Source organism: Battus philenor, unplaced genomic scaffold, assembly GCF_028537555.1.
Source record: "Battus philenor isolate CCGP_79_NKW_IND1 unplaced genomic scaffold, ilBatPhil1.0.hap1 SCAF_14, whole genome shotgun sequence".
Lineage (NCBI taxonomy): Eukaryota > Metazoa > Arthropoda > Insecta > Lepidoptera > Papilionidae > Battus > Battus philenor.
The window spans coordinates 7,097,339-7,124,937 of NW_027181676.1; the positions used below are offsets into that span (position 1 = coordinate 7,097,339).

Below are 27,599 nucleotides of genomic sequence, written 5' to 3' on the forward strand. Positions count from 1 at the left end.
TCTCTCTCGGACTTTAAAGCTCCAGCGGCCATCTGTTCAGCGCGCTAAGTGGTATAATTGCAAATATAATATTTATGTGTTTTGATGTAAAGCACTTATATGTTTTTCTCATTCTTTTTTGAGTTCTTCGATGTCTTTAACTAGGTCCCTTATTCGCCTTGTCAGTGGACGTAGTGCGCTGTGCTACCAGTTAGTAATTTCCCTCCAGAACTTCAAGGTCTCATAGGCCGCCTTTCTAAAATAACTGTTTTCTACTTTAAATTATATAGAAGTTATTTTATCTTAAGGAAAGGTTAGTTTTAAGTTTGGAAAATATTTTTGTTACTTGTAAATGCGGATTGTTCGGAACGAGTGTGTATAGATAAAAATTTACAAGAACGTATTAAGAAAAAATTAAAGCTCCTACGCAAAAGTTACGTATAATTTTATTGTTTTCTTCCAAACGGCGTTAAATGTGTTTTCATGAAATAAAACAAAGTTTATTTTATTTTATTTTAATAACTTTACATAAATACAATGTTACGGTCACATAAATACGTAGGAACGCTTACGAGATTTAAATGCACACAAATAACGTATTCATCATTTACAATAGATCCATTTCCACATATTTTTGTTGACAGTAAGGTTTAAAGTAAAAGTAAAACTTTAATACAAATAAAAAAATATGGAAATTTATTATCTGGTGTTTTACATTGGTGACATTCAAATATTTTTCCTCTGAAATTACTATATGGCAAATTTATAGAATAATTAATCAATTATGTTACAAGTTTAGTTATCAGATTCCTCAAGTTAAGTTATTATTTAAAAGATAAAAGTATTTTTTAATTTGTGATAAATACGTTACGTTATTATGCAAATGCAAAAGATATGAGACGTATTCACGTACGTAATATTAGTAGTTTCTCAAAACACGTTAGAGGGTTAGCCAAAATTCTAATTTTACAATTACATCTTAACCATACACTACTAAGACTATCTTAACCATACGACGCAAGTTTGACTTATATTTCAATTTTCTTTAGTGACTAGATAATTAAAAAAAGTATCCTACTTAAATTACATTTTTATAATATTATAACTCCGGCGTAATACATTATAACAATAATTTCAATCAAGGTTCGCAATAATCATTCGTTCTTCAATTAATCAAAAAAATAAAAAGTTTTTTGTGGTTTTAAAACGCATATCGGCACTCTGTGTTTGTTCATTATGCATAAAGTGTTAATTATGATATATATCGTTTAGATATAAGCTCGCATAATTATGGCCAGGGCGCTGTGTAACAGGCTAACATAATTGATTTCGTACTTTGTTATTGGCGTGCCTTTTTGAGATGAATAAATGGGGGGAATTGGGTATGACTTTATAGTAAAAATAATTAATTGCCCTATTTAGAAAGATTCAGAAGAAGAGCACGCTATTTTCATCCAAAGTTAGTTTGTATTTCTGAATAATTTATTTGCTAATAATAGTTTAGAGTGCCATTTCTAAAAAAATAATTTTCGTGCACCGCATCAATTCTCTTAGTTGGCATCGTCAATCAATGTCATCTATGCAACGGAACAGCTGTTCACCCTCCGCCATAGCGTCGTTAAAAGCAATTAATATTAAAGTTATTGCGCATTGAATGCACAGATATTAAATTTTTGCAGGAGCTTTATTTGTACAAAACCTTCTCATCCTAATATGTTAAAAAAGTTCAAATTTATTTTTGTCTCTCTAGGGATTCAATGACTTTTTTAAAAGTTTTTGTAAGATTGATAATGTTTTACATTGAGTATTTAATTAATTAAAAGTAAGAATACGAAACGGTTCGGTATTAAATCTATATTATATATGTTAAACTAGGCAATGACGAATAAAGAGGTATGCGCTATAAAACTCCTCCTTGGGTTTTTCTCCAATCATTTCTACAAACAAGCATATTCGTTTTATACATGGTAATTGGTTTCAAGTGTAAAAGATTTACTTTAATAATCTGGCAAATGTATAGCTCATTTTTTATGAATTAATGTACGGTACAACCTATCCAAAAATCAAAAGTAATAACGAAACATAATAACCTAATCACAATATAGTAAAAAAAGGTTATTAAAATCAGATTACTCTTACACATAAAAATTGTTTAAAACATCTCGAAAATGATCGTGTAAAAATTTAAACGGAAAAACGTCTTAAAGGTTAAAGGTCAGAGTGAAATAAATGTGATCGCTTAGTTAACCCTTAACCTATGGCCTATATGATATTGCAGAAATATTGTTGGAGTGGACTCATCAAATTTATAGCTACTTTTCTGCTTTTATTTTAAATAATTTTTTATTCTTTGCACAAAAAATATTAATAAAAACCTAACATAATTTGTTTGGGTTACAACTAAAACAAAATTCCTTGATCTATATTATAAAGTTTGAATATAAGACTGTTTTCGTATGTAAAAGTTAGATGGTTTGAGTTTCTATTCTATGGTAAAAAAACGTACAAATTTTCACCTGGTTTTTCAATTTAAATTATTTAATTCGTTTAATCTGTGTATAGTCCTTCGTAGAGAGAACGAGGAAGATGTTCGGCTAATAAAGACTTCATCTTCTCACGAGGCGATACAGGGGTATAGCGTGCCAGCGGGAATGTGCGAGTGACACCATCACTTAGAGCACGTGTTACCGCGGTCAAATCAGCATCCTGGTGATGAATAGCATCATTATCAATCTAAAAAGTTCTTTCATAAAGCTTTAAGTAAGGGACAGAGCCATGGTCATGATCATTACAGCTTTCTTTATAAATTTACAGAAAACCGGTTGGAAGCGGGCTGCATTCAGCGTTTTCTTACTACTTGATTAAGATTACCTTTCCGCTTCGTGAGTGTACGCCCTTCGCCCCGGATGTCGGTCTGTGGTCCCTACTCAAGAATCTAATGACTTCAGAGACGTGTTACCTGGTCTTTTTATCTTTATTCATATGGGTGTGTGCCGATCATCGTCAGGATTGGCATAAGGGTTGGCGAACGCAGTTTTTTTAATTTCAGATATGTTCCGGAGATGCTGCAACCCATCGTTCGTGAATATTTTTCCCTTAGCCGACTCTTACAGAACATTTCGGCATTCTATGAATGTACTTACACATAACTGTGCTAGTTGCATATCATATCACATCAGTTCTTATTGCATAGAGACTTAAGATGCGTCATTAATTGCCGATTGCGCCTAAGTTCGGTCTCTCAGGTACCCTTAAATCTAAATATTAAAGCAATTTGAACTACCATCCAAACTATGGTCCTCACTCCCAATAATTCCATGTATCTTTCACCTATGTAACCTAATAGTTAAGTAATCCTAATCCGGCGGAATAAAAATTTTACGGCTTGTGCCTGGGCTGCCGTGTAAACAGGTCTCCCTAAATTAGATAAACCGGTTTTGGTATCATTGTAGGATTGACTAAGGTACATTCAAAAGGGAACAATGTAAGAATCATTGTTTGGCCGACCTTAAATGAGTTTTAATAATATCCTCAGTGTTTTTAAGAACTTTAAGTATTCAAATTCAATTCATTTGTCGCCGACAAGCACCGTCACTCCGTCAATTCTCATATATTAAAAATCTCCACTTATCATAAATCTATGTTGTATGTGTTTATGTAATTTTAATACTTACAGCACTCTTAGTGTATTTTTCTAGGCTACGAAGGGCTTGTTCGAAATAGTCTTCGCCGTAGGCTCCCTTTTGTTCATCGCTGAGCCTCTTCCACATGTCACGAGCTTGTTCTAGAAGTTTCTCCTCAGACAACCACGCATTGCCAGTAGTATATTCACCAGCAGCTACCACGACCTTAGTAATACGCAGTTTTATAAATATAAATATGTTAAAAATATCAAGCCTTAAAATAATGAACGTATTATTCTGATATAATAAAAAGTATAATAATCACAAAATTTTACAATATTTAGGTGTTAATTTCATTGTGTTAAGTGATTTGTCAATTATAAATATTAAACTAAAAATATTTTTCATTAAAAGCATTTACGTTAGAGGGAAGAAAAATGTGTTTACGGGAACTTAATGAAATTTCTCAAGAAAAATGCCCGTCTCTGTATTTTCTGCTTTTGTGGCTAACGAATTTCGTACTGTTTGTTAAGAGAAAATATCAAATATTTATATCCTTCATTACCACATTTATATTATGTTATTATTATTAATTGCAATGTCCTCCTGATTTTGTTTTGTTTTGTCGTTTCAGCCCATAGACGCACACTGATGGGTACAGGCCACCTTCCTTATGGTATATCTCCTAAAGATAGAAGACACACAATAAGCAATTGACGGTAGCAGTATGTTATTATGGTACACAGAGGACGATGCTGCCAATTCCTTGGTAGCTTTTTTGTGAGCAGAGGTAATCCTATATACAGGCATAACTTTTTATGATTATTTTAGACTGGTAAATTACTACTACTAAACTTTCATGTAATCTATAACTACAAATAGCAAATGATAAAATTTCATATATTTATGTCATGTTTACAGTATACGGATAAACTAAGATTTCATCAGACAAAATGACCATGTGTATTATGCTTCCTTGCTCTCGGTCAATAATTATTTAACTAAGCTTGTATTTTTTAAAGGCTGATTAATTCATCATCAACATCACCCTTTCAGCCGCAGGACATCCACTGCTGGCTTTAGTCCACCTCTATAAAACTTCAGCAGGACTGTTTGGAAGTGGCCAACATCCAGAGTTTTCTAGCCACCTTACCTAGGACGCCTGAAAGTTGTAGGATGTCCACCTTGTGGGTGAAAACCCTAGTCGACCCTTACCGCTGTGTAGTCTCATCTTCATAACCTAGATACCCCAGCAGCAGCAATTATCCTGTGCGCTGTGTTGCTTGCTTACTATCATTTCAACTAATACATTCGCTTGGTAATGTCGGTTACTATACTTCGTCTTCATCTTCCTCTTCGCATTTCCTCATTCCTTATTCTATCACACAGAGAAATCTAGCTCATAGCCATGGCTACTGGAGTGACTATGAGCTGATAAGTAGTCAGTAGTAGCCCCTAATAGTATACGTAAATTCCATGAATTACGATTTTGTATTTATGCATAACATATCTAAGACAGCTTAAGCCACGTACCACAAGGGATTACCGTGTTAAGGTTATAATAAAAATGAAGTATATAGAATTAAAATAAAGTACTTTTATGTAAAGTAATCGCATTTATAAAACGTGCAATATTTTATTAATGGATTATTACGAGGATAACTTACAACATCAACTCCTCGTGGTTTTAGTTCGCGACGGAGACAAGCGGCAAGTGCGTCCAGGGCTGCAAGAGAGGCTGCGTGTACTCCGCGAACGGGTGCGGCGACATGGGTGAGGATGGAGGAAGCTAAAACCACGCGACCACGTGCACGTCTCACCAGTGGAAGCATCACTTGAACCAAACGAGCTGGACCTGTACAAACACGACATGAAAAAAAAATTAAAAATTAATTTTGTGGAGAATACACTAGTACATATTTATTTATAATATTGACACGCTTATAAAATTAATTATCTTATATCATGTATTTTATCAGGAAAAGACTGGCTGGCCAAAGGCAGCGAAAGAGGAGTATAGAAGATGATGGACGCGAGGACGCTTCCGCCCACACCTAAGTATCCAATACAAATATTAAGTAATAGTTACATACTAATCAATACTTTTTATAAAAGTACTAATAACAGTTCAAATGTTGGAATAAAGACACGGAATTGAATGGTTTCTTTATTTATTCAAGTCACCATTATCATACACAGCTACAGCTGAACTGTAAGACAATTCCTGTCACTTTCACAATATCAAAAAACAGTACAGAAATTCATTCCTAATTTTTTATTAATCAAGATCAAAACATCCTTTGCGCGGCAATCGGAATTTTTTTTAATTATTGTTCAAATATAATTCAGAATATCGAGTAATATATGAAAATCATCTAACCTTTAATTAATTTCCTATTACATGATAATTCGGAAATATTAGACGAGAGTGTATTGGAATACCGTACAAGGTTTTTCACAAGAGTAATAAATTAAATGAAGCATATAAAAAGGCCTCAATAATATCGTTATTTATTCATCGCTATATTTATATATATAAGGTATTTTTTAAGATTATATACTGTCGTATTAATTTTTCTAAGAGAGTCTAGGTCTCCCATTATAAATTGAATAAAAAACACTTCTGTAGCTTATACCGTATCGGTATTAGCAGCATTCCCCCATAAAAGGTAACCTGTGGGATATAGTGCCGATAAAATAATTAAAATGGACTTTGTATAAATTATGAAAAATCATCATAGCGTATGGTGATGAGCGTCGGAAATCATAGTGCAACGGCATAACTTAAAACGTAAACCCAAACGATATATTAAATCTACAATCGCACAATTCAGACTCTACTAGCCGCAGTGGTTTAAGGCGCTTACCTATTCTCCAAGAGTAGGTTTGTATATTTTAACACTAAAATAACAGATACCAATAGATAGCGGGATTAAAAAGTACCACTTATGAGATAACCGTCCATAATAACTTTTGTATACTAAAAATATTTGTTTATTATTTTATAGAAATGTTAATACTTTTATATGTAGCAATATTATAAAAATTAAACTTAACAATCAAAATTTTGTTTTTATACGCAAGATAGAAAAAGTTTTTTTTGCTATCCGTAACAATGAGTGATTTATCTTTTCTTGTTTGTTGTCGTGTTTAAATGCCAATACAATCCGTCTATGTCAATGCTAAAACAATTATTAATCTATTAGATAATTATTGAAAAAAATTTGGATAAAAAATAAAATGTCGAATTGTTAATCAACCTTTAAACATCGCCAAATAACAAAATTAAATCTGCGTACACTGAATAAACAGAACTTTCTCGTGAATCTTCCATGTTATGTAAGCGTTTAAAGTTATTTCATTTCTATTAACGGCGCACAGGTTTATTGTTTATAGGTAATAATTCTTGAGTTCGATTGCCCGGAATAGATAAATCCGTACAGGAAGCGTTAGGTTTATTAGGTTTACTCAGCTGTAAAATATCAAACCGTTGGCGCTATCGAGAAACATATCAAACGGTTAAATTATTTTCGATTTCCTGCTCTAGAATTTTCAAGTTCAATGCACAGTAAAGATTTGGACTTGATAAATTTATTACAAGTATAATATTAATTTTCAGGATTTTTCTACTTAGTCATGCTATTATTATATAATTATGATGAAAAGAACAAACGATAATTTTTATTTAAAAGACATATATTATTTTTAAATAATGATTTAATATAAACAAATATTAGGCCATTAGGCTATTTTCTATTTAATTAGATAAAGGTTGTATTATTTTATGTTAAAAGCATTAAATTTATTTTGTTTTATTTTATTTGTGGCAGATGGTCACTGTCGCCTTTTAGCATTTACAGATTCAGTGGCTTCCAGGGGCTGGTAGTACCGTTGACTTATTACTTTTTTTTCAGTATCACTTCTTTTCTATCACGCCATCTAACGTAAGTCGCGAATATTTTTTGGAATTTATAATTTAAAGACCGTTTTATTAAGGAAAAATTAAAAGTTCGATAGTAAAGTGTGATGGAAATTTTTATAACAGATATTAAATAACGTGTTTTATTGAGAGAGTCTATATATTATTTTAATACTTGATCATTTAACTATATACACTAAAATAAATTAGTGACTACTAACTTTATAGCAACTAACGACTTCATTATTTTGAGAACAGAGTCATCTACCGACAAATGTTAAAAATTGGTTGAAGTTTAGTAGAAGTTAATGTAGCGAGATGTTGAACTCTCAGATACTTTACCTAACAAGTTGACTTCCATAGCCCTGCGGATGACTGAGAAAGGTACCCATTCCAGTTCACCAAGAGCACACCACGACTCACAATTAACGATAGCCCACAGTCCTTGTGCGCCCTCTGGTAGGTGATCCACAATATACAAGGACGCAGACAAGATCTAAAGACAAATTTTAACAATGATAAAGACAATAATGGTAAAAATAAAAATTTAATTTAGTACAACAAATATTAATTATTGATTTAAAAACTTGAGCATTAGTTAAAATTTAAATATTTTCGTAAGGTTTGAACTGCCTTGGTTATCATGTTTTCTTCGTTAAACGCTGTGGACTTCAAAATCATATACATGATTACAAATTATGGAAGGCAGGAATCATGTACTCTTTAACTAATTTGAGATATTCAGTACGGCTAACAAACTAAGAAATGAATATCGCTAAAGCAACATCTATATTGTTTTTATTTGCTTTCAGCATTGCTATTTTCCATTAAGAATTATAATATGGATCATCGGTTTTGTATGTAGTTAACCAACGTTTACTTTAGGCAAAAATTTTTACATATAAGAAAAGTAAATAGACTTAGAATACATACGTTAGTATTAAGTATATACTTTAATAAAGAAGTTAGATACTATTCTTAAAAAATATATATTCATTATAAAAATTAAAAAAAAACCCTACAAAATAACTTTATATCATATTAAAGATAAAATAAATGAGTTTGATATATTTACTTAACGTGTATGCGTAAAGCAACTGAACATAATACGTAAATTTGAGAAGTTAGAAAACATAAATCAAATGAAATGTTTTTAAAAGGGTGCCTCTGAATTTCTGCCCGGGGTTTCCTCAAGAGACTTTATTATTTGGAATTAGTTTGTGTCTATTCAAAAGTATTTTAAGGGCTATTTGAATCAAATTAACAAGTTAACATTTGTTATAATTAAATTGGTAAACGTTATCTTTATATTCTTTTCCTTTTTATGATTTGTTTATATCATATGTAAATAATCTTATATAATATTTGTATAATAATTCATTCGTAATTTCCTTGATTTACATTCTTACTTTTAGCTAGGAATTTCTTGTTATTATTTTTATATATTCAAATATAGCCAATTGTAATGACAATTAGCCTCAAACTGAACTTGGTTATTTAGTCTTTTCTATGAGGTTTTTTTTGAACTAGAGAGTAATCCAGGTCTTTCAGACCACCACGCTCTCGGGAGATAATTGTTTAACTTTAGCGTTTTAGTCTTTTGTCACCAATACGATATTAAGCGACTTCTAATATATTAATTTTGAAATAGAGGTATTTCTTCAGTTTTACCGCCTCGATAAAATAACTTGACTTCGTAATGCCGTTTATAACATATAGGAATCTTGTAACAATATCTTATCTTTTTATCGCCAATACATTTTGAGGCTGGCTAATCTTAAATTGGTCTACAATGGTTCAATATGAAAAATACTTATTGTGTAGGATTTTATGGGTAATTTGCGACATTGTCTCGGAATACACTGCCGCTATGGGGATATAATATGTTACTATTAACTCGCCGTTATTGCGAAATTTATCGTTCTCGGATGGCGGCTTAACGACACCTACAACATCCTAGCGGCCTTCATAGCTTTGGCCAAATATAAATTTACGTCAAATATTTTAAATATAGTCGATTAGTCATTCTTTTACTGAAAATGTCAATTCCAAGCCATTCATTTTGTTTTTGTTTAATTTCATATCCTTTTTCTGATCGGTTTCTAAAATTACATGTAACGAAATTGAATTAAAAATTTGTGGATGTTAAGTATCATTTTAAATAATATTATGAGTAAATTTCAATTAAAATTAGTTTTAGCACAAATCCATAAACAGTAGTTAGAACTTGTAATTGGATATTTTTTAAATTTTCTTCTTTCAATTTTTTCAGTTTTTAGTTTACTCATACGTAGATAGATAATATATCTATGATAGCTACAGTTACAAACATTATTTTACATATTTACAAATTCAATTTTACTACATACCTGTGTCTCAGACGTTATGTCAAGTTGTAACGTATGCAATCGCCCGGAACAGTCTTCCTTGAGCATGTCAGCATCGATGTTTCCTGCCTTGGTCTGGAAGCCAGCGAAAACGTGATAGCCCAGATCGTCAAGCCTTCGAGCTAGTGCATTGCCAAGTACATTGTCGCATCCAGTTACCAGCACGGCTTTACCTGCAGCTGTTACCTAATGACCAAACAAGAGGTCTACAGGTTAATAAAGTGGAGAAAATGTTTTACGTGCGTAGGTCTAGCCTACGCACGTAAAACATTCTTATAAGTTATGATTAAAAAAAAGGCATTTGTTACTGGATCACAATAATGGCGGAAGCCATATTTAGCAGAAAATAAACAAATATTCATATACTTCAGATTGAAGTTATTGCTACGTTGTGAGGCTGTTGCTTTTATATCATGTACATGGTAAAGGTCTAAACTAATTAATTATGCGGATCGACTGAAGGTCGACAGTCAAATACATTGTCGTGTAATATTGAAAATTTCATCATAGCGATTAAGTATTTTATCTTTGTCAGAATTTATCATCATTTCTAAACATCATTTGCTGAAACACAAGTGGTTTGTGGACGTCAATAGAAGAACTCCTGAAAAACTGAGTTCATTGCTATTCCATTTTCAAGATTGATTACTTGTGCGTGAATAATAATGCGTCGTGTATTTGTCCTGTATGTTTTCGCCGCGCGAATGTTACGTCACCTAACCAACATCTTTATTGATTATATGTTAGCTTTACAACAGGAAAAACTTGAAATGATCTGTAGTTTTTATTTTTGCTAGATTATGCTAGTAAGAGTAATTTTTTATATATACATAAATGTAATATGGGAGAGGGTACGTTTAAACATTTTTGTACGTAAACATGAGCGCATAATTGTTTGATGACAAAAATTTAATTGCCTTATCATTATCTTTTCAGCTAGGTCGACCTCAGCTGGACATAGCCCCACTTTAAAGATTTCCAATAGAAGTGGTTGAATCGGGCCTGCGTCCGTCTTCCGACGATCTCAACAGCATCGAATGTACTTGTGAATGACCAACGATGCGTTTATTGGTCAACGGTCTCAGTTTAAGAATCTTATGGCTACAGCCGTCTGTTCTGTGCGATTTATAACCTGTACAATGTCACTAACCATCTATGAACCATGCCGTTTACTTTCATCCGTCACTGCAGACCTGATTCGTTCTCGTAGAGAAATATTGTGCATATTCTATGGCACACTCTTCAGGGTCTATTTGGCAGTTACTTAAGTGGTTAGTGGCAGATCTATTATTAGTAAATTACTGATAAGTTAGTGCGACATGCCATCTTATGATGAACTCATTGAATAGAACTTTATATTTTATTACGTTGTTTCGTTTTAAAATAGTTTCATTTTAATGGATTTTCGCAACGTAGGCGTCTGGCAATAGGAAATAACCTTAGGAGTGCTATTGAGGAAATAAATAAACTTGAAACCGATAAAGGTGTTTTTATCATGCAAATCTGTACTGTAAATTTAATACAACTATGCGGTTTTCATTTTTAAGGGAGCGTTGTCAAATTGGCAGTAAATATGTGTGTATAAAAAAGTACTTTTCCGTAAGCCGGACTTAGATGTTAGGTGAATATGTCTTTTTTAGGTTTCAGAGGAAAATCTTCCTGATGTACAGGATACCCTGCGCCTAGAGAAATGACAGGGTTACGTGAAATTCTTACTCTTGGTGGCAGCCATCTTCTCTGTGCTCTAATAATTCATCAAGATATTTTTGCATTTATTTTATAATATAGATAAAACAACGTCTGCTCTACATGCTTGGATATTTTAAACCATTTCGCGCCCGGCCATAGCTAACAACCAAAAAAGAAACTGTTCACTTATTAATGCTATTATATAGATAATTTGCTTGGACTTTGTAGTCGAAAATTATAAATATTTTATATAACTAGTATGTAATGTAACAGACATTACCCGCACACGCCTACACAACTAGTCCATTCGTCTGTTAAACTTTAGAAATATATTCCTTATAGTTATTGTGGTTAATACACAGTTAAGTTAAGAAACGATTTGTTGCATCAATATTATGTAGGAAGAAAACAACATAAGAATTTTATTTAGTGGTGTCTATTCTGTGAAAACAACCATTAACCTATTTTGAAATTGGACTTTCGAATGGAATAGATGACGCAATTGGATGTACCGAGGTTGGCACAAGTCACCAGTGATCCAAAATAATTGTGAAATCGACAAATACTATTACATATCCTTTAATTAGCAATAAAACGTTTTCTTGGCTAGACTTCTTGTAATGTGTTTTAGAGTCATAATATTTTTAATTTATATTCATTAAAAGTCAGTTCTTGTTTATGTAAAACTCTTGTGACTTAGAGACTTCTTACTTACTTTTTAAAATATATATGTAATACATATATATATGAAGAACTTTATGAAGCATAAACATAAATGTAATTTTGAAATAAAACAATATTATTATATATAAAGTCTTGAAAGATTTAAAGTGTTGACTTTATTTGTTATTTATAGTAAGTTACAATTGTAATGTATAAATAGCTTGTATTGTATAAACCTAGATTAAGCATTGCTCAGTCTGCGATTCTAGATTCCAATCTCGCTGTTATACAAATAAATAAGCTGTCCGTACATTTTACGGGTGTATAAATTCGTTATGTTGCTTGGCCATTGGTTTCATAAGCGATGTATTAGGTTGTATAAACATTTGCTGTTTACAATACTAAGTTTATTTTTGCTTAGAATTGTTGATTTGATGCTAATTTTATGTATTGGTTTTATTTTTAACGTAAAGTTATATTTGATGCATTCTTTACCCTCTCGTATGGTCAGACTCACTTTTAACGCATATTAATATTATGTACATAAGTTTTTTACCGCTGTTATTCACAATAGTGACTTTTTGCAGTCAATGATGATACCCGAACATTTGGACGTTTTAAACATTAAAATATTTTTTTATTTATTTACAATCATTATATTATTTTCAAAGATTGTGTACATCATTAAGCAATATTTTTTTAAATAAACACGTGTATTTTAATTAAATAAACGTGATCTTTCAAGTGTTATTCCCGTTTAAATGTTGATATTTTACAAAATATTCAAACTTAAATGAATAGTCTTTCAAAACAATAGCGCTCACGCCAGCACAGTGAAAACTAAAAAAAGTAAAAATTCTGAAGAGATAATTATCATCGCATAAAACTTTATGTACGTATGAACCCACGCTTAATGTCCTCATGCCAGAAATAGTGTTCAAAAAGTTTGCCAATTAATATTTTAGAAAGACTAAAGCGCGTTCAACAAGCAGAAATACTTTTTTATGGTTTTCTCGCTACTATGCCCATTCTAAAAGTTGAGGTACTATACTAATTTTTACTGGCCGATTTTTACCAAGGTAAATTTTAAAATACTTTCCAAGGAAAGAAAACAAAAGAAAGTATTTTTCGTACGTCATCACCATTTAAATTGCGTCTTTTGACGACCAAGGAGTTCTGTTAGGCCATGTACTTTCGTTCTACGGATCTCCTCATTTCTGATTCGTTTACCTAAAATAATCCCGAGCATAGATGGTTGAGCGACTGTGGGCTTGCCTATGAGGTCCAAAATAAGAACACATTTCACTGTCTTAAGTTATATCACTGGTGACACACTTTGGTCACAGATCTTTATTTTAAAACACTGCAAATAGAAGAGTAATTCCAATTTTTGCTTTACAAAAAGAGAAAAAAATTCAAATCGGTTCATTAGATGAAAACAATTAATTAATAAAATGCTTGGTCATCTATGGCTTTTTTTTTTACTACATTTTGTATTTCAATAGTGATCGATTAGACACAGGATAACAATCCAATAATATGAGCCGTTATAAGAGCTACTAAATTGAGGAAGAAAATCCGAAATTCTAACTATTTTCATGAATTATTTATTAAAACTAACATTTCCGTCTAGAAAAGTAGAAAGCTTAATAAATATGTGTAAAATTTTACAAAGAATTTATAGTCTTAAAGCAATAAATTGAGTAGCCCAGTATATAATTTTTTTATTTATTCATGTGACGTTATTAAAAAAAGATTTCTTAATTCACTTATTTTAATTCTACTTACCGAGAGATAGTCAATTTATCTTTCGCTTATTCCGTAAAGCAACAGTTCATAAGACTGTTCCTTTGGGAACTGTGTCGCGTTCCAATTCATGTGTTCCAGCCAAATTAATTAAATAAAGTAAGTTTTATTTATTTTATTCGAAAGATTTTTGTAATAAACGTTGTTTGAAATCTAAAAATGATATTTTGTGTCCAAAAATAAAACACTGTTGTAAATTATCAGAACAATGTTGACGTAAAATCATCGATGCATTTTATATGGATAGTGCTCGTTTAGTTAAGGACGAGAATCAAAATCATTGATAAAAGTTTTTATTTATTAGTTAGAAAATCTTAAAAAAAATAGAAAATCCTTGTTAAAACAATGAACCGAAAACTTGATTTGACAAATATGTCTTTACTGAATATTTTTCACGTATAAGCATCGAAATATTCATAAAACGTGCTAATTGAGGTTAGGCGAATATTTATTGACTGTTATTAAAAATGTAGGAATCTACCGCTGCACATAGACCAAACGGTTTGAATTCAGTATCTTTCGACGATCTTAACAAGTCATCAGTCCACCTTGTGGGTGGATGGTCTGTTGTCTTAACTTTAGGCTCCAGCGGAGATCGATTCTGCGCGCTATGTTGCTTGCATACTGCCACATCAACTTGTCCATCGGCTGGCTCATGTTGTTTACTTTCACCGTACTATTGTATGTACGAGTATTAGTATACATTTTTTTTAATTCTTGGATAGCTAAACTTCCATAAACGGGAAAAAATACTTGACGCTGTAGTAAAGTTTTTACAGGTTAATAATAATAAATATTTCCCTATTGAAGCCGGTTCATGGCTCATAAAACTCAAGTCCTTTATATTAAATTCAAGATTTATTTGAAGATATTTCCTTTCATATTTTCTATGACAGATTTTATTCTACCACTTTAAGGAGTTAATTGCTTTACTATTGTCATTCATCTCGTGAGCAGAAATATAAACTTAATATATATTATATAAAAAGAGCTAATATTATCTGCTATTATTATGTTTGAAAGAATAATAAAAGAACGAGACGTAAAAGCAAACATAGTCTACATTGATAATGCAAATTGTATAATCAAGTGATAATAAAAGTTGCTGTATACTCAAGTAAATTGTAGTACGAATATCTAATTCATTGTTTTGACCTTTGCTAAAACAGTAATATCTTCGTTTTCATTACGTTATTTTACCTTCAAGAAAATCTACAGTGCATTATCCTCCTACGCGTGTCATTAAAGTTCTCGCGATCACAGCTAGTATCGAGTAAATGCCGAGATAAAGCAACGTTAGAGCGGCGGAGGCCATAATGAAAACAAAAGTCACCGTGACTTTTACATAAAAAAATCTTGTTCGTTTATTCATAATTACAAAACACTAGTAGATAATATACATACGTTACATATTAATGCGTAGGGAGCGTTTGAGTGGGAATCTTTTGAGAATTCAGGACTTTTTACATAGTTTTATTGTGAATGTTACTGTCGTACTCCGTCCTGATCGATATATCTAAATAATAATTACAGAATTAAATAAAATAAGAAGTAGTGTGTTTATATTTATTTTACAATTTCAAAGAAACTTACATTGTAAAGTCCCACCCAATCAAGCGAGTGGAAAGATTTTTATAGAATATCTTATGCGAAATCAATGTTTCTAAAACACTTAATTGTTCAATAATTTCTGTCCTCTGTACGTCGAATAATCCAAATAGTGATTATAGTTGATACTGTACTTGAATTTATTTTACTTTTTTAGAAAAGTTTACCCTATAGCGCGTAGAGATATTAAGCATAAAAATACTGCATAATTATCTGAGTAATCTAATAACATTTGTATTTGTGAGAGGGTACAGGCGAAAAAAATGCGATAGCGTGGCAATGGTAAATTAGCGGGTTGTTTCAGCCAGTTACGACCGCACCTTCCGAAAAGACCGTGAACATAATTCGAGTAGAATTGTACGAAATTGTATCGTCGAAACGTTATAAATATTAGGATGTTAAGATTGTAACATTTTTATATTTAATGATTAATATGTAAATAAATGAAAACTAGAAAATCTTATAATGACTCTTCATTAAGTAACAAATCTAAAAAACTATTGCCTACTTTTAATTACTATTATAGTCAATTTGTTCGAAATTTTTTTTTAATACAATAATGGATTGTTTATTAACTCAGGCGGCGATATTATTTCGGTTTTATAGTCTTAAAGTTGTATTCGTTTTGACAAAAAAGAGTTTGTTAAGAATGATTTTAATATTTTCAAATCAAGCCAAATATACAGATATTTTTATAATATACATAATAGAGTAGAGTTTGTAATGACTTACTAGTTTATAAAAAAGTATATAGATGATTTGCTTACCTGCAAGTTGTGATAGAACCATAATGATCCAGTAACAGAAATGGAGAACCACAGGAAGAGAGTAAAAACTGATATTTGACTAAGATGCATTGCATTCAGTAGGGCAGACAGAACTACGGCGAGGGCATGGCACAACACTATTGGGAGCGCACAGCGGTCTATGATATCCCACGGAACTTCCTGCGAACAACAAAATCATTATAAACGAAATATAACTTTCATTAGAGACGTATAAAACCTATTTAACATATGTATATGAGTTTAATAAATATTTTATATCTACGTTCATTCATTATACTTTAGATTTTTTTATGTATCATCTTCACTAAATCATCACATTCAACATTTTTCACAAAGCCTTGCAAAAACGTTAGGGGCGAGAAGGTTTTAGAGAGGCGACCCCGAGACGGTAGACGGCGTGGGTTAACCCGCGCTGGGTGGACCGAGGACATAGTTAACGCCACGAGAAGTCGCTGGATGCGGGCACCGCATGACCGACCGGTCGTTGTCGCTATCGTTGGGGGAAGTCTAAGCCTTGCAGAGATCGTCGGCTGATCTGATAAGGTCGTATGTCAACAAAGCAATACTTGAAATCTAAAAGAAAATTTAACATTTTCTTTTCGCTGAAATTTAAGTCAAGCTGAAATTGGACTTATTTACATATTCAGCTCAATAAGTCCATTAACGTACAATTGATTTTTTAATTTATAATTTTGGTTCAGTGCTCCAACTCTTTATTGATTGCTGTATCTACTATAATCTTCCTACAGTTACAGTTGCGAATCTTACCTGTTTGTCTTCAGTTAGTATTTTTTCCCATCTCTAAGGAAGCCTTAATACAATCAGTCTTAGCCATTTTTGGAGTCTCTTTTTTGCCTACAGAGAACCTTCGAGATTTTAGACCTTCAAAAAACGGCAAAGCAGAGGACAATATACCAAGGAGTCGTTGTCCAATGCGCAGGTCTAACTAAATCAGTACCACTCTCATCATAAATATTTTTGAGGCCTTACATGACACGGAAAACCAGAACAGATAGAGGAACAAGATCTTTTAAGAGATATGAATACTACATGATTTAAATCAAAACACCCAATATTGGGATATGACGCGAGGAGGAAGAGGTGGTCTCCTCCGTTGCGGTGTCCACATATTCAAAATATTCGTGCCTCGTTTGCTTTTACCCATCATACTTTTTACGTAACTCGTCTATGTCAGCCGTTGCGACTGACGTATTTGGCGTGAACATTCCTGTGCCTGATGAGAGCATCTACGTTTACTCGCTGACGATAGCTATTAACAAGCTCGCTCTTAAATATATATTTTCTCAAGCACTCTCTCAAACAGATTTAGGTACGTTTCTGGATCAAGCCCTGAGTTTTGCAGGTATAAGTAATAACAATGGTTTATAAAATGGTGGCAATAAACGAAGCAGTTTCAAGCTTGTCGGTTTTTAAAATGCTAAATATTTTTTATAAATTATCACTTACACTGCTATTATAATTAACTATTTTACATTTTGAAGAATTTATTTATAATTAACTATTTTACACTTTGTTTTCACGATAATATCAATGCGTTAAATTAAAAGAAAAAAAAATAATGTAATGAAATCGGCTGAGAAGTAATATTTACATTATATTTCTCCTGTTCTATTTACGATGACCTGCGTAAAAGAACATTTTTCGTACGTTGGCACTGCAATAAATTCTATCGAGTAATGGATGACTTTCAAAATATTTATAGTAAATTTCCGCTTCTAGTCACATCATCTATTCGTATACTTGAAGTAAATATTCTTAAACTTTTACCTTTGCATAGGTTTCCAAAGTTTTTGCTTTTTTATGCAGTGCGATTTTATTAAAACTTTGAAGCGGTGAATGTATAGTTCATTTGCCAGCTAAAAGCTTTAAAAATGATTTTTTATTTGAATATGACAGGCAAATAACTTTTGGCAGTACAAAGTCTGCAGAGCCAAATAGTAAACAAAAATCAATTTTTATATATACTACATATTATCATTACGTTATTTATTATTTCTGAAACTATTGATTTTTGGATAGAGTCTCCAATGCATTAATTGACTGCAAATAACCTGTACACTCTCCTTCGTACAATATCTCCATTAAGCTTTTACACTTATAATCAATCATCGTGGATCAAAAAAATACGTGGAATTTTAAATAACTTGATTTTGATTAGTTATACATGTTTAACACAACTATGTACCTTGGTTGTAATATAAACGAAGTTTATCTTTAAAATAGTTTTAGAACGTCATGTCAGCTATATTTTTTGTCCTAATCTGGTTCTAACAGACTGGTGAGAATGTTATTGAAAATCTATTCAACAATTTCTTAGCTATATACCTGAGATTGTGTTTGAGGATTCTTGATAAGGGACCCTCGCCTTGCCGAAGGTCGCCGGTGCATCGAAGGCGCCGTAATAGAAGCGCGGCGAGTTACGTCGCCAGCGGCCATTTTAGTTTACCTAAAAAACATTATGTTCAATTCAAAGACTTGACAATTTTACAGCATTTCTTTCATTTTACAGGCAAGAATTTTTAATTTACAGTTATTCTGTATATTTTTAATCATTTATATTATTAACGAATACAGATTTTTTTATTCAAATTTAATATAATTTAAGAATAAAATTAACATCAATAGGCTGATATCGCCCTTTTCTTTATAAAAAGTAAAATAAATCTTAGCATAATTTTACAATATGAAGTCGTAACTAAAGTTGTTTATAATAAGGTATTAAACTATATAATGAGATGCTCAGCCTCGTTTACAGTTTACATAACAGTTAAAAATAAGCTATTCATGAATGAATGAATAGCAATATCATAAGCATGAAAATATTTTATGTACGTTATTATTGGTTGAATATAAGTTGAAGCTTTTACACTATTATTGCCTTCCACAAGTACCTTCAAATGATATTAAAATATAAAACGATAACAAAGAATAATCTAAAATATTTGTGATATCCATTAACCTGCATTAGGCTATGGTAATTCATTAAAAGCTCAGTAACAAGGATCTCTTTTGCAAGAGGCCGTCAAGGTGGTTACAATCGCCGCGCCTATTTTTGCCTCCATGCAGCTTTGCGCATGCGCTACTGCTTTACGGTTCGAAGGTCGCCGTACTTATTGAAATTACTGAGCTAATGAGACCATAGAGAGAAGATTTTATTAATTTAATTCACATTTATAAGTTGAAGTGAAGTTACGTTCACGCCTAGAAACCAATCTGACATGCTTAACTTAATGCGATACCAAGGACGGTATTGAAAAATGAAAATGAATTTAATATTTAATAACAACCGTAAAAGAGCGCCTGTATTCATAATAAAGGCACTGACGCGTGGGCGTAAACAACAAGGATCGTGTAACATTTACTTACTGTTATTAACAAATTTGAAAACTGTAATTTATTTACTTGAATTTTCTTCATAATTCACTATTAAGACATCATATATAAATCAAAGGAATTTTTGCTAGTATGTTTGTACACGCAATTTCATATTTTAACACATTTTTTAATAATTATAATTTGATGTAATTTTTTTGTTAATAATTAGATAGGACATCCACTACTGGACACAGGCCTTCAGATATCCTGTAGTAATAGGTTTTAACTATGTTAACATTACACTAAGTTTATAATATAATGCTTTGTCAGTTATAATTTTTACCTGAGCATACGTTGGAATAAACTCTATCGGAAGGGATCATTCCAAGAGTTAGTTGATTAATTGGCGTGTTTGTGAGTAGTGCGAACAGGCGGCCTGTCGGACTGGACGGTAACAACGTAAATAGAAAGTGCAGCTGATGTCTTCGTAGATGTCACGAAATGCTCTCTCGACCGCTTTTATGTGCGGTCGAACACGAGTCTATTTTTATACACATTACGATCAACGCGGTGACCTATAATGCCGCCGGGCTAAATTTATTTAAATTTTGATTCCTGCTGCGAGGGCGTTATAATATTAATTTTGTCATTGGACGAAATTCTGTATCTGGTATATATTTTTTTTATTATTATTATAATTGCAATTTTCTATGATGTATTACAAAAGATGTTTTTGCGATTAAAATAACGTGTACCCGTACAATAGCATGTACTTATTTTCGGCTAACGCAACGGTACCAAAAAAAGTATATAAGTTTCAATCAATTATTTAAATTATTATTTGCATAAATTATAGTTAACGATCATTTGTTAGAAATAACGTGACAATAATTACATTAATAATCATAAACATGTATATTTGAAAACAGCAATGAAAGCTATCTATTTAATTGTTATAAATTTTTAGTCAATTAAGTGCAGTTATTTCGAATAGTTTGCTACTTATGCGACCATTTACAATAGCCATTATCAAAATTATAGGTACCAAAATATTTATATTTGACATATTATAATTCAACATTAAAAAGACTGTATTACTTTAAGGTATTACCCTCCTACATTAAGATACAGAAATGTTACCGTTTTACAAAGATAATTTCAAGGAATAGATTTATTACGTGTACTTTTTAATTAAATGTAAAACTTGAAAAAAGTGGACTTAAAAAAGTAAAATTTATTATAAGCTCCACGAAAAAAATATTTTAACGATGTTAAATTACGATTAGTTAATTCATTTCGATTGCTATTCTAAGTAAATGAAAGCGACTACCGGCTTACTAGACCACCCACAGAGCGTGCGACACCCGTCGCGGGCGTAAACCCGCTAATGAACGATTACGCTAAGTGTTTTTATATTCATATATTTGTGGCAACTTTATGACTTCGGTGGCAACTTGCCCGAGATATAATCATAAAGTTGCCGGCATTTTTATCGCAAGGTGACATTTCAAATTTCTTTTATTTTAATATTGTTTGAGACCAATAATAGTGTACATTGCATATAGGAGGAATCATGATTCGTTCTTTTTTTTTTTCATTAGAATAATAAGAGACTGTATCTAAACCTACAATCATGTAATCTGTAAAATGACATTTGATCAGTTTCTTATATATGAAGAAGACCTAAGAACAAATCTTAATAGACGTTACACTGTAACACTTCGAAGTATCGTGTAGCCCTAAAATTATCGAACTTGTCTGTAGTTTGTATGTAAATCTCCAAGTTCTTTTTTAATACCACCTGTTTTGCGAGTTCTTTACTAGCTGAAATTAAAAAAAAACCTTTCAAATTGAAAACAATTTATTCCGTTAAAAAAGTTAGAATCGTCACTTGAATTTTTAAGAGCAACGTATTTTTAAAATAGTAAGGGTCAATCCATATCATATTTGGCCACATATCCCTTAATACTTTATTTTCATTTATTGTAAGAGGTTTGGTCACGCAGTGGTTTGTATTTTTCCAGACTTTTTTTACAAATATCAAGAAAAATATTTTGGACAATTTTTAGGATGTAACGTGCGACAGACTATGATTCCTTGAAATATTTAATTTTTAAAGCTCTCCTTGGAATCAAACGTCATCGGTTATTATTTTATTGATAATATTTTTTCTTTTAAATTTCTTGTATGACCTAATATTTTATTATAATTTATTTAATTTAATATTAATTCTTAACATCTATCGAATTTTCATTAAAATGTTTATAAATTTTAATTTATATACATTACATAATTGTACCAAAATCAATTTATATTTTATCCGTGTGGCGATATAGATGTGTAAAAATAGAAAAAATGCGAGTAACCGAGATGTTAGCAACAGGTATCAAGCTATTCCGAATTTTGAAGTTCTTTATGTGAAGGATATACAGGTGATTAGTTATAAGTGTAAAAGCTTTAAAAGGGTTAACGTTTAGCAAGCACATTTGCTGTCAATTCATGTAGATGTACCTTATCCAAAAATCAATGGTGTCGGTTATAATTAATAATGTAATGATAATATAGTAAGAAAAGGTGATGTCAAAATTCGGATTACTACACATAAATTAATTATTATTTATACATCATATTACATATATTTATAAAAAATAAAAATATTAATTTTATGTATATCTGTCCCCGCGTACTATGTATTGTCAGAAGTTATTAGCCTGCAGCATTTGAAAAATAAAGAATACAAAGAAATAGAGAGAATTAATGTAACACATTAAAGTGATCATTTTACAGATGCGATGAAAATGATTGTAACAGCCTAAAAGCTTTTACTAATGAGCTATACACGATGAATGTAAAACTCTCACAAATTTAACCAATCATTCTATTTATAAATTGTGATATAAACAGTTACTTTTTTTGTCAGTTAATTTATGTTATTTGCTATTTAAATAACGACAGATTACAATTTGATTCATGTATTCACGGTAGAACCTGATTTGATTTATTATCTAATTATCACAAAAGTTATAAGGTTTCTGTGAAAAGTAAAACGCTTACACAGAATTCCATTGTTAAATAAATAGATACAAGGAAAAGTGGAGAGGGACGATACATAATTGCTGGAAAGAATTGTTCACAGAAAAATAATTAATTACATTTAATATTACATCACATTAATAACTTATGATATTGAAAACTTGTTCTTCCTTTAAATTTACAACATTATACAACTTTAACTAAACGTACAACACATACCTGGTAAATAATTTAAAACGATTTTACAACTTTTAAGAGGTATATCCGGTTATTATTCCTCTTCAAAATTACTTTGTAAGTAATACAGATGAAACAAACGGTAAGATAATTAAAATAAATTAGTTCATATCCTCGACTAACTTACAATCGAGACCAGCCCGTATATTTTATTTTGGCCACGTAAGTAGAAAGCGGTACGAGCAGTGATAGCCCAGTGGGAGAGGAATAAGATTTGCGATCGTAAGTAGTGGGCTCGATCCCGGAAAGATACAATTTTTTATAATTCACACTTTGGCCATTAATTAAATAGTATTACCATAGGTCACAAACAAGTTTTAAGAGGATTGGCAGTAGCGGCCTCTGTTTACCATAAAACCACACTGCGATCGCCAACCCGCCTGCCAAATGTGACGATGGTATTTACCCCCATAGATATATTTGGGGGACGCCTATGCTTCGCAGTGGGAGTCACGGGCTGAAACGACGAAATAGAAAGTAGACGGTAAATGACCAAGTAAACGACCAAGTACTGACTGGTCTGGTTAAGTCAAGTCAAATACTATTACTTTGGCACTGAGGAAAGCAGAAGAAAGGTCGGCATAAAAAGAGCTTCTTATCAGTTTTGTCTAGGCGGTTCAAGACCGACACCATCTTGAGTAATATAGAAACGACGGAGAAAAAAGTTTCAGAGTCAAAATTGATATAAAGCAATTAACTCGCGAATTTGTACAAAAACTAGGACAACTTATTATAATTGTTATAAAATATATAAGATATGAAGCATTCACCTAAAAGTTACGCATTACTTTACACCAGAAATAGCAATAGTAAGCAAACGCGGAAGCGAAATTTTTCAAAACACCGTGTTTGCGTGACGTATCTTGAAAATATAAGATAATACGTGTAATTAATTCAGATCTATCCTCCTTTTAAACGGAACTTGCTTCCATAATACTGTTCAGTGAGATAAACTGAAGTCGCCGTACCAGGCTGACCGGCTTTACATATAAGCGACTTATATAACAGAGTCACAGTGTTTCTTAATATTTACAACGAGAAAATAAAATTGGGATAAAACGCAATTCCTAAGTTTCCTAATATGGTTGTTTACTCATTTCAACATAAATTGTATATAGTAAAAAAATGTTTTGCAATCAGTAACGAAAAATTAACAAAACAGTTAATTAATTTTTGAATAGCGAGTGGTAACAAAAGTTATTTTACAAAGTTCAAACTCATTGTAAGCGTTGTTTGTTTACTTTACTGTTTTTATAATCAATACTTGGTCAAGTGAATCCTGATAAAGTACTTTTGTAACAAATTTGTACGTTTTCAGTTAGCGATGAAAAGAAAATCAATTTTTGTTTACCGTTCGGTAAAAAGCTTACGATTTTGGACAGGAATTGATAGCAAATAAGCTCACATTACACACATCTGCTCCTTTAAAGCTTCTACACATTTAACCAATACGATAGTGTACTTTTGTTGTTTTACATTATTAAATATTATCCAAAATTTCGTAAGTGTTTTGGAGTTAAACAACGAGTAAAGAATATGAATTGTGCTGATTGAATAAAATAAAAACTTTGTTTTTGAACGTAAAGTACCATTTTAAAGGCCAATACTACAGCAGAATATATTTAAGAACCCATTGGGCGTTAAATTGTGATACAGTCTAACGTAATTAAACTGAATTTTGTATTTATTAATCAATTTAATTTTCTTGCGCTCTTTTTTATTCTTAGCTTTAAATTTTACCATTGTTTCAAAGTGTACTCTTTATTTGAAGCGTAATAACGACCACTTCATTGAAGAACATAAAAGTAATTTTTTTCATTATTATTAATATATATCTAATTTACGACCGTCTCTCGATAGTCATTAGAAAAATCGAAAAAAACTGATTTCTTTTTGTCGTTAGAAATAGATTTAACGCTTTTTTAGATTAATGAAGGACAATTTTTGGATAATATTTTGGCATAAAAGAATATTCAAGAAGAAACAATAACATAAAAAAGCACACTAAAACAAAAAAAAACACTAAGCGTAAATAGCATTATTTATTATTTACACTTATTAATAAAAATGTCACAGGTATTAAAAACGAAATTTTAATCAATCGTACGTAACTTAAACATGATTTGGAAGTAGTTTGTATATCAAACTCGGTACTTACGTGTAATGATTCACTTCATTTACTTACTAGTTAAATAAACGCGATCTTGATGTCTAGACTAACTGAACTAAGTTTATACAAAATTTGAGATTTTTTTACTTAATTAGTAATGTAATTTGATGAAGTAAAATATAAATTAAAATAGAATCTTGGAAAATGTAACGAGTACAATTTTAACAAGACATTTCACGTGGTATATGTATCAAGTATAAGTTCATAATAAATCAGTGCCACTGTGATACGGCGGATCTGAAACGCACACGTTAGCGTGGGTAGACTTGACGGTTGATGGACGGTGTTAGTGTTTTTAGCCTCAACTTGGCTCCAGATTAAAAACCGTTTGCTGGAGTAACCGACTTATTTCTTAAATTATTAAGTAACGAACAATCTAGTCCGTATGTAGGAATTTAACAGCAGTATCTGCAAATGTAAAAAAAATGTCTATGTTTTGGTAAACTTATTCGTACATATTTTTAGTTGTCTTTAAATAGTCGCAGAAGGATTTAATATATTTATACGAATCAATTGTTCAAATCAATTCAAATTTTTATTTATACTATCATTTTTTTCATAAGTTGCAACAAAGGGAAAAATCAATAAATATGATTTTAATTTTTTTAAAGCAGATCAATTGTTATAAACGGTACCGCGATAGCTTTGGTTGGATACGCTTGGAAAAAAAGATTAGGAGGTAGGTATATGGAAGAAACGACAGCATTCACAATGGGAAAATTCTTTCCGGATGCCGTATCAGCCTACCGCGTAGTATAGAAAGGTCAGCTGGACAAGGTACTGGTTCAGATGTTCACGGGACACGGGGGATTCTCAGAGTATCTGCATCGGTTTAAGCGCAAGTAGAGTCCCTCGTGCTTCTGTGACCCGGGCATGGACTAGACCGTGCTGCATCTGGTCACCGGCTGTCCCGCATTCGAAAGACTGAGGAAGGATCGCGGAATCAAAAGAAAGATAGATGTCCGCAACATCGCCTTCCTAATGAGCGACGACGAACTTCGCCCCGCTTTCCTCAGATGTTGCGGAATGAATATACAGGAGGTTATAAAAAGAAATAAGGTCGGGTAACAGTTAAATATCTTATCAAAATAATTTAAAAGTACAAAACAATGTAATAAATACCGAAAATATGAAAAACATAAAAATGTGATAAATAAATTGATACGATCTATTCGAATGATAATAATAAAAAAAAAATTAAGACAAGGAAAAGCTGGATAGTATTGCAAGGAAAATATTGGAGAAGATTTTGATAGAAATGTGATGTATGAAAGGAGAAAAGAGTGATAAAAGAACAAAAGAAGCTGTGATAGAGGATAGACGAAAAGAGGCGAATATAACGTGATGTATGGAAGAAGTAAAGTAAAAATAACAATTGTAAAAAATACACTGTCCCCCCCCCCCCAAACACAATTAAATCAAAGAATTATAAAATTCATTATATTACCTAAAATTACTTAGTTACAGTCTAATCGGAACCGCTGTTTCGCGCTAGGTGATTCCGATCCTTTTAACCTATGTATCGTCTCAGCGTTCTTACATTGCCTTCATAATGTTATTGCAAACAGGACTTCAATAATTTACTACTGTTTGGAAATTTGTTGACAAAAAATGAACGTAGTCATTATATATGATTTGACGCGATTTGTTAGATATAAGCTTTACGTATGAAAAACTGTTCATTAATTTAAATAGGAAGTGTGAAACGTTTATTTTTTAACTTATCCATCTTTCATTGTTTTTAATTTACACAAAAATCGTCTATTATGAAATATTATTTGACAATACTTTGTTTGAATTCTTGTAATTAATTTACGTATTCCTTTCCATGTTACGTAACGTACGATGACGTATTTCGATATAGAATTGTATTACCACAAATATTTTGAAACTTTTACATTTAAACACTAAATCACCAAAATAAAAAAAGCATTACATAAACCGATTAGAAATTAGTTCAATACTTTCTAAATGAAACAGCTAACGTACAATTTCGCCGGTTGGGTGTGCAAATAGTGCGTGGCGTTCGACGGCAGACGCGGACTGCCGTTGAAGTCGCCAGTTCACCGGCGCATACGCACACGCCAAAATTAACCTAATACATTTTATTATTTATTACTCACTACATTTTCGTATAAACTGTAAAATCATATACTCAATGCCAACACATTTGATGTCTGACTGAAATCTTTTTTGGCAAAAACCTGGAACTTTAATTCAGTAACTGTTGCTAATTTAATTTTTAGAACATTTATTCAATTCTCGACTTACGTATGTCTTTTTAAAATAAGTCTGTTAATCAATTTCTACCGTGATGTTCGAATACAAAAAAAGTTTAATTAAGAGTATTAAAATCAAAAT

General features: G+C 31.5%; 1 protein-coding gene across 5 annotated transcripts; it reads right to left on the reverse strand.

The window, feature by feature from the left end:
- Positions 1 to 513: 513 nt before the first annotated feature.
- On the reverse strand, positions 514 to 27,325 carry LOC137933699 (D-beta-hydroxybutyrate dehydrogenase, mitochondrial). 5 transcript variants are annotated; one of them, XM_068777718.1, is made up of 8 exons: positions 27,228 to 27,325; positions 18,809 to 18,929; positions 16,442 to 16,621; positions 9,891 to 10,094; positions 7,864 to 8,017; positions 5,270 to 5,457; positions 3,654 to 3,827; positions 514 to 2,685 (listed from the first exon to the last, which is right to left on the reverse strand). In XM_068777718.1, exons 2-8 carry the CDS (start codon positions 18,917 to 18,919, stop codon positions 2,527 to 2,529), a joined length of 1,170 nt encoding a protein of 389 aa, XP_068633819.1. In that variant the 5' UTR covers positions 18,920 to 18,929; positions 27,228 to 27,325; the 3' UTR covers positions 514 to 2,526. The 5 variants fall into 5 exon arrangements, with proteins under 5 accessions (XP_068633819.1, XP_068633820.1, XP_068633823.1 ...); XM_068777719.1 differs by having other exon boundaries at positions 27,203 to 27,266; XM_068777722.1 differs by lacking the exon at positions 27,228 to 27,325 and adding an exon at positions 26,686 to 26,704.
- Between the last annotated feature and the right edge of the window lie 274 nt (positions 27,326 to 27,599).

Excerpts from the sequence above, each read along its gene's own strand:
- LOC137933699 (XM_068777718.1), bottom strand. The coding sequence starts at position 18,919 with ATGGCCGCTGGCGACGTAACTCGCCGCGCTTCTATTACGGCGCCTTCG. Across the intron at positions 5,458-7,863 it reads TATGGAAGTCAACTTGTTAG|GTCCAGCTCGTTTGGTTCAA; the intron begins GTAAAGTATCTG and ends GTGTTTGTACAG. Across the intron at positions 3,828-5,269 it reads AACCACGAGGAGTTGATGTT|GTCGTGGTAGCTGCTGGTGA; the intron begins GTAAGTTATCCT and ends CGTATTACTAAG.